General features: G+C 47.0%; 1 protein-coding gene across 6 annotated transcripts in view; it reads right to left on the bottom strand.

Annotated features, from left to right (window-relative positions):
- Lrrc23 (leucine rich repeat containing 23) overlaps positions 1-8,308 on the bottom strand; it is a 30,762-nt gene that overhangs the window by 3,778 nt on the left and 18,676 nt on the right. For 2 of the 6 annotated variants that reach the window (XM_031383363.1, XM_031383364.1), the window contains exons 2-5: positions 5,151-5,327; positions 4,956-5,065; positions 4,281-4,534; positions 1,269-1,399 (exon numbers count right to left, since the gene is read on the bottom strand). In XM_031383363.1, the coding sequence (XP_031239223.1) occupies positions 1,269-1,399; positions 4,281-4,534; positions 4,956-5,065; positions 5,151-5,276 (621 nt within the window). In that variant the 5' untranslated portion in view covers positions 5,277-5,327. Of the gene's footprint in view, positions 1-1,268; positions 1,400-4,280; positions 4,535-4,955; positions 5,066-5,150; positions 5,328-5,723; positions 5,748-5,769; positions 6,041-8,308 lie in introns of those variants that run through there. The other 4 variants (XM_031383365.1, XM_031383360.1, XM_031383361.1 and 1 more) reach the window with 4 other exon arrangements.

Raw genomic sequence — 8,308 nt, forward strand, 5'->3', positions numbered from 1 at the left:
AAAAAAAAAAAAGACAAAGGGGCCATCGGGGTTACTCAGTGAGTGTTTGCAGGCACACCCAACAACCTGAGTTCATTCCCCTGTACACACATGGTGGAAAGAAAGCCAACACTCCCCATTCACCCTCATGCCGTACTGTGCATGCCCCGCACACAAAGTAAGAAGTAATTGTAAAGTGATTTTAACTAAAAAAAAGAAAGAAAGAAAGAAAGAAAGAAAGGAAGAAAGAAGAAGGAGGAGGGCTGAAGAGGTGGCTCAGCGGTTAAGAGCATTAGCTGTTCTTCCTGAGGTCCCGAGTTCAATTCCCAGTAACTACATGGTGCCTCACAACCATTTAAAATGAGAACCAGTGCCCACTTCTGGCCTGCAGGCATACATGCAGGCAAAATTCGTTATACATAGTAAATAATTAATTTTTTTAGATTTATTTATTATTATAAATGAGTACACTGTAGCTGACCACCAGAAGAGGGCATCAGATTTTATTACGGGTGGTTGTGAGCCACCATGTGGTTGCTGGGATTTGAACTCATGACCTTCAGAAGAGCAGTCGGTGCTCTTACCCTCTGGGCCATCTCACTGTCCCGTAAATAACTATTTTTAAAGGGAAAGAAGCCCAAAGACTAGATTTCCCAGAACAGCAGCAGTAGAACCTAGAAACACATCATTGTTCTGAGCTACGGAGGAAGCTTCGGTGTACAGCTCTCCTGTAGCACTGCCCTTCCCAGCTATTCTCTAGTATTTTTGTTTTATAATGGTAAATATTGGAATCTTGGCACTTGGGAGGTGGAGGCAGGAGGATGAGGGGAGTTCAAGGTCATCCTCAGTTACATAGTGATTTCCAGTCAACCTGGGCTACGCAAAACCCTGACTCAATAAATGAATGAATATTTAAGTGGCCTTCTTCGCCTGTTCTCTGTACCTGAAAAGCGCATTTTGCAACAACCTACATCAAAACATTTTCTCTGCATTGTTCACACAACATATATTGTAGCCCCGCCTTCTTCTCTCCCTCTCTCCTCCTTCCTCTCTGAGAGGCTTATTCTGTAGCCTAGGCTGGCCTCTCTCAGCAGTGCTCCTTACCCAGCCTCCCAAGTGCTAGCATGTTTAGCATAAGCTCATGCTTATTGTTTGAATTTTGTATGTCCACAGCATTGGGCGCCATGCGAGGCCTCCTCACCGCCATGGTGCTGAAGCCACCAGCTGAGCCTACTAAAAGCCAAGGCTGTGCTCCCTTCCCTGTGCCACCTGAGGGCCCAGTGAGCTACCAGGTAGAGATTCTTTAGCTTAGGAAGGTTGATTCCCATTGTGGTTTCTAGCTGGTTCCCCCGAAGCTCCAGGGTGTGCAGGCTAGTCAGTCTTTCCGGGTCCAGACCAGTCACCTCGTGGATGCGATTCCCTGTCGGAAAAGAGGGAATGGAGATCTCACAGGTCCACTGTGAAGGTTCAGCAGGAGACATGTTGGCCCCCCTTATATCTTCTCCTGCTCTGCTGCAGGGTGGGAAGTGAGGAAGAACAACCCAAGACCAACACCTTTGGAGCTCTGAGGCAAGTGGACCTGGGTTTGCCCATCTGTGCTTTGAGAATGGATTGCTAATGCCTGAGCAGTGCTCTTAGCAGATGTTTGTCCTCCCTGAACATCTTTGGTCAGGTGGTGTTTCCTCTAAACAGCAGTTTAAAATTGTCATCTGTGTTGGGCCTACTAGGTCAGACCTATAGTCCCATCTACTACCTAGAAGCCTAAAGCAGCAGAGTGACAAAGCCATGGCCTTCCTGGGCTACTACTGAGTGAGTTCAAGTCCAGCTTCAGAAATTTACAAGACTCCCTTTCAAAATTAAAAGTAATTTTCAGGGCTGAAGAGATGCCTTTAATGGCTCAGCCTGCTGTTCCAGAGGTTTTGAGTTCCATCCCTAGCAACTGCATGGTGGCTCACAGTCCATCTGTCGTGGTTTGAATATCCTTGGCCCATGGTGTCTCTTCACAGTAATGAAATCTTAACTAAGACAGAAGTTGGTACCAGGCTCTAATAGACCTGACCATGTTTTTGTTTGAAGAAACATGGGCTTTGAGTATTACCATGAAGAGACACCATGACCAAGGCAACTCTTAGACAAACATTCTTTCTTTCTTTCTTTCTTTGTTTCTTTTTTTTCTTTTTTTCTTTTTTCTTTTTTTTTGGTTTTTCGAGACAGGGTTTCTCTGTGTAGCCCTGGCTGTCCTGGAATTCACTCTGTAGACCAGGCTGGCCTTAAACTCAGAAATCCACCTGTCTCTGCCTCCCAAGCGCTGGGATTAAAGGTGTGCGCCACCACCGCCCAGCTCCAAGGCAACTCTTATAAAGGACAACATTCAACTGGGGCTGGCTTCCAGTTTTAGAGGTTCAGTCCATTACCACGGTCGAAGCATGGCAGCGTGCAAGGCACACATGGTGCTGGAGGAGCTCAGAAGGCAGCCAGGAGGAGACCCGGTGCCACACCGGTGGACTTAAGCATATATGTGAGACCTCAAAGTCCAGCCCCTACAGTGACACACTTCATCTAACAAGGGCACACCTCTTCCAGTAAGGCTTCACCTCCTAATAGTGCCACTTCCCATGGGCCAAGCATATTCCAACCACCACACCACCCATTATAAAATCCAGTGCCATCCTCTGGTGTGCAGATGTACATGCAGACAAAGCACTTATGCATAAAATGCATGAACAAACTGACCCTTAAACATCTTATAAAAAAATAAATAAGCTGAGCAGTGGTGGCGCAGGCCTTTAGTCCCAGCACTTGGGAGCCAGAGGCAGGTGGATCTCTGAGTTCGAGGCCAGCCTGGTCTACAGAGTGAGTTCTAGGATAGCCAGGGCTACACAGAGAAACCCTGTCTCGAAAAACCAAAATAAAATAAAATAAAATAAAATAAAATAAATAAAAAGTCATAATAGGGCTGGGATATGGCTCAGTAGAAGAGTGCTTGCCTAGCATGCACAAGACCCTAGATTCAGTCCCTTTTACCAGAGAGAGAGAAAGAGAGAGAGAATTGTCACCGGTGCCTTTTATAATCTTTCTCCAATCTATTTTCTAGGAATTTATCTCCTTTTTGAATTATGTTTTCTGTTTTGTTTTTTAGACAGGGTCTCACTCTGCAGGCCAAGCTGACCCAGACTGGCTTTGAACTTCATGGACCCTGTTCTAACCTCCAATATGTAGTAGGGATTATGGTTGTGAGCCTCCATACCTGGCTTGTATTTACTTACAATATTCACTGTTATCTGCCTATCATCCTAAACTAGAATGGACTCTATATAAGAACAGAGATCTTTGGCTTTGTTTATTGTTGTATCTCCAGCATGGAGACCTGTCATAAAGAATTTTATGTGGTGGGCTGGAGAGATGGCTCAGCGGGTAAGAGCACTGACTGCTTTTCCAAAGGTCCTGAGTTCAAATCCCAGCAACCACATGGTGGCTTACAACCATCCGTAATAAGATCTGACACCCTCCTCTGGTGTGTCTGAAGACAGTTACAGTTTACAATATAACAATAAATGAATCTTTGGGCCGGAGAGACCGAGGCTGGCTGGAGCAAGTGGAGCCAGAGCAAGCAGAGGTCCTGAATTCAATTCCCAAAAACCATATGATGGCTCACAACCATCTGTACAACTACAGTATACTCAAATACATAAAGTAAATAAATAAATCTTTAAAAAAAAGAAAAGGATTTTATGAGGGACTAGAGATGACTCATGGTGAAGAGCCCTGGTGGCTTCTTCAGAAGACCTGGATTCAGTTCCCAGCACCCACATCAGGCGGATCACAGGAATTTTCTGACATTTTCTTCTGGTCTTCCACAGACACCTGCATATACCCATGTACATGTAATTAAAAATAAATTTTAAGCCGGGAGGTGGTGGTGGTGCACGCCTTTAATCCCAGCACATGGGAGGCAGAGGCAGGCGGATTTCTGAGTTTAAGGCCAGCCTGATCTACAGAGTGAGTTCCAAGACAGCTAGGGCTATACAGAGAAACCCTGTCTCGAAAAACAAACAAACAAAAATAAATAAGTAAAAATAATTTTTAAAAATACAATTAATTTTAATAAGTCTCTCTTTTTGGCTAGGCCCTGTAAGTATACAGACAAGGCTGAGTTGTATCCCCAGCCCAGCGTGTGTCTTAGCGAATGAATGCCTGTATACAGATGGCTGCATGGCTCAGCTACGAAACATAGACTGCCTCCTTCTGTCAGCTCCATGCTAGGAAGGGAAGTTCTGTGTCTCCTCTTCCCAAGGACCCACCTTTGAGATCCAGGCTTCCCAGACGGGGATGAAAGATGCCTTCAGTGTCCATGATCTGGTTGTAGGAAAAGCTGGCAATCTGCAGGTAGGGTAGTTCGTTCATCCGGGCACTCCGAAGCTGATTGCCATCAGCCTTGAGCCACAGGAGGTGAGTGAGACTATTGAGTGGCGATATGTCTGTAATATGGTTCTCAGAAATATCCACATAGCGAAGATGGATATAGGAGCGCAGTAAGCTGATGTCTGTGAGGTCCCTAGGAGATGGGGGTGGGGGAAGATCCACCGGAAAGGATAAGAACCCAGCAAGAACCCGCAGAGGTGCTAGGACAGAGGGCAATACAGAGAGAGCTTGTACTGGGAGATCAAAACTAGTGCCTTGCATATTGCCAGATGAGCCTTCTGACCCCTAAGCTACATCTCGGAACCAGGCAAGGTCTCCACAGAGAAGGGACACCAGAGCTCAGCTTCAGTGTGTTGCTTCGGTGCTGGGGATGAACCCGGAACCTTGTGTATACTAGGCAAGCTCTCCACTGCTAAGCTACCCTCCCGGTCACCAGAGACTCCCTGAAGTTCTGAAAAGCACATCCACCATTTCTTCCCGTTAGCTCGGGATAAGAGACACACTCAGGAGTGAGAGAGGGAAGGCCCGTGATGCTCCCGGCTCTCAGTCCTCACCTGTCCTTAGCCTCCAGCTTAACGTAAGCGTGAGCCAGTCCACTGCCAATCTTGCAGAGTAACGAAAGCCCTTCCTTCATCGTGGCCTCCGTGAGCGGGGTGGGCAGCCACTGCAAGTGTGGGGAATACAAGCAATCCCTTTGCAGCTCCCCTCTAGTTCTGAGCCCCAGGAGCCCTCCTGAACCTGACTCTCACTTCCTCAGAGACTTCTTCCGCCTCTTTCCTGTAGTCATCCCATTCCTCCGTGTCCTTGTCATCCTCTTCTCTTTCCACTTCATCCTGTTCTGGATCAATGTCATCCACATCGTCTTCATCCGACATCTTTCTCCGCCCTGCGTGCGCTCTGGAGTCAGATGAAACTCAATCCTGGTCCTGAGAGAGGTGGTCTTAGCTCCCACCCTCCAGTCCCACACCTCCACTTACAGGTACTCTATACAGCCCCTGTCACCTCTGAACTCCCACTTGCGCATCTTTCCTCATGCTGGAGAACATCTTTGGACTCCCAATCTCTGCTTGGAGCCCCCTCCCCTCCCCGGCTCCCTTCGGGACACTTTCCCACACTCCCAGACTGTTCCTGCCTTCACTTTCCTCCACCTCTGCCCCGGCAGCCCAGCGTCCTTCTTCCTGGAGTCCCTTTGATACAGTTCTACATGTGCTCCTAAAATCTCCCCTACCCACTCCTCCTCCCCTTCTTTACCCACACCTCACCTCCGGGTTCCCTTCCACCCCCAACCCCTGCTCTTTTAATGCGGTCTCTCTGCTTAATACCACCATTTCCCTGACACCAAGTCTTCAACCCTCCAACCCAATTCGCCTTCAGAAGTGGACGCAGACCCTGACTCTGCTCCTCTAGAAGCAGTTATGGAGAGGATCTTTGTGCTGAGACGCCAGGACTGTTCTGGGTTTTTTGTTTTTTTTGTTTTTGTTTTGGAAGACGCAACGGGGTAGCAGGAGTTATATGTTGTTGTTATGGCAACAGGAGCGGGACGCTTAGCTTTGCTGCCAGCTTCCGTTGAGAGCCTGGAGTACCTCAACCGCAAAGCAAAAACCCTAACGCCCCTATTTCCACCCTCAGCGGGTAGTTCAGTGGTTGCCAGGTTACCGAGGCCAAATTTCTAATCCCAGAAACCTGGAGAAGGCGAGAAAAAGAGTGTCAAGGAGTTAATTGTCGGCGGACATAAAACAATGGTCCAACAGCAGCAGCAGCTCTGAGAAGCTGGGGGGAGGCAGGGCTGGCCATTAAGTCCTTAAAGCAATCAGATGTCCGACTGCAAAGGAATTGGGCTTTAAGACTATCCCTAAGAAGCAAAAAGGAGATGGATGAGGGGAAAGGGCACGAAGAGAAGCAAGACATACTAAGTTATGGGATTTTTGCTGGTTGGGTTCGGCTCATTTACTTAGAAGGTGGCCTGGTGGTGCAAACCTGGGCCAAGCTGCTTTAAGACCCAGCTTGTGACCCCCGCCACCCCCTCTTGCAGGAGAGATGGCTGGGCGATTAAAGGCCCTGGCTGTTCTTCTAAGAGACCCAGCTCCATTCCCAGCACCCACATACCATCTGTAAGTCCTGCTCTAGAGAGATCTGACGCCCTCTTCTGACCTCAACATAGGCTGGACATGCAATAGTGCTGTACGTATGTACATACGTATGCAGGCAAACAAGCATACACATAAAATAATAAAATTAATAAATCTAAAAAATAAAAGTTCTGGCTTGGAGTCTACATCTACAGTTTGCTAACAGTTACCTAATATTCTGTAGAATAAACATAATTTTAACAACTGGGATGAGTCTGCTGAGTTACTCCGAGTCTTGGCTGTTACTATGGCGTTTTTGTTGTTTTTGTTTTTGTTTTGTTTTTGTTTTTTTCTGATTTTTGGAGACAGGGTTTTTCTATGTAGCCCTGGCTGTCCTGGAACTCACTCTGTAGACGAGGCTGACCTCAAACTCAGAAATCCACCTGCCTCTGCCTCCCAAGTGCTGGGATTAAAGGCGTGCGCCACCACTGCCAGGCAGTATGTTTTGTTTTGAGGCAGTCTTTCTGTGTAGGCCAGGCTGCCTTGAAGTCACTCCATTCCCAGTCTCCTGAATGCTGGAATCACAGGTGAGTGCTACCATGCCCAGCTAACACTTGTGGAATCTAAGGAAAACAGAACGCTTAATACAGGAAGACATGGGACTAATTGTTACATGCTTTATATAAAATGCAAATCGGCTAGAGAGATGAGCTCAGTGGTTAAGAGCACTCATGCGCTTGCAGGGGACTCAGGTTTGGTTTTCAGCACCCATGAAAGGTGGCTCACAACCATCTATAATTCCATCTCTGGGGGATCAAATGTCTCTGGCCTTCATGCACATACTCCACCACACACACACACACACACACACACACACACAATCATACACCTAGTTAAACTAATCTTTTTAAAGATTGCACAGTGGCCTGATGGGATATGTGTGGGCTGAAAGTCAGGAAGTGTTCCTTTGGATCAGTCTAGCTTGAGGAACACAGCAGACAAATCTGCTCTCTTGGTGTCAAGGGATGGAGGCTCTAGCAACAGCAGTAGCTTTAAAGTATAAATTCTGGGTTCCAATCAGCTCTGTTACTCAATAGCTCTGTGTTCCTCAGCCTATATTATCTAAAAATATAATGCTGAATTATGCACAGTAGTGAAAGACCCCCCGGGGGAGACCCCCACTCAAATCTCGGGAGGACATGCACCCAAGGAATCACGAGAGACTGTCTTGATGTAATTACAAGAGGTAGTTTTTAATTTCGGGGCGCTCTGGTTCGGCACCACACCTATCTCACGAAGGAGATAGTGGAGCCGACCACGAGGCTTGAAAGTTAGGGGTTTATATAGGGAAAAGGTCTGGGGGAGCAAAGGGATCAGTGTGGCCGTACATGACTGGCTAGTTCAAATATTAACTACTACGTGCAGAACAGAGTGGAAAATTCCTAAGGTTGGTGTTAATCTGAGTCAACAGAGCATCCGACCTTAAACCATATCTGCCCAGATATGTAGTTTATGTCTTCTTGACTTGCTAGTTCTCAGGATGTCTAACAGACTGCTTGCTCATTCCCAGGCCTATGTGAGCCAGCTTGTGATGGATTCTTAGGCCCATAACTTTTCTTCCTAGTCAGCACAGGTCTAAAGCTTTAATTTTTCCTTTCAGTAGCACACCACTGTAATCAGCAGATGTCTGTAAGTTGAAGCAGGAAAATGTTCCAGGCTAGCCTGGGCTACTTCAAAATGAAACAGCATTTATTTCAAAGAATTAGAGAGTTTTCCCCTTCTTCTTCTTCTTCTCTTCTTCTTCTTCTTCTCCTTCCTCCCTCCCTCCCCCCTCCTCC

The sequence above is a fragment of the Mastomys coucha genome, unplaced genomic scaffold (genome assembly GCF_008632895.1).
Source record: "Mastomys coucha isolate ucsf_1 unplaced genomic scaffold, UCSF_Mcou_1 pScaffold20, whole genome shotgun sequence".
NCBI classification, from domain to species: Eukaryota; Metazoa; Chordata; class Mammalia; order Rodentia; family Muridae; genus Mastomys; species Mastomys coucha.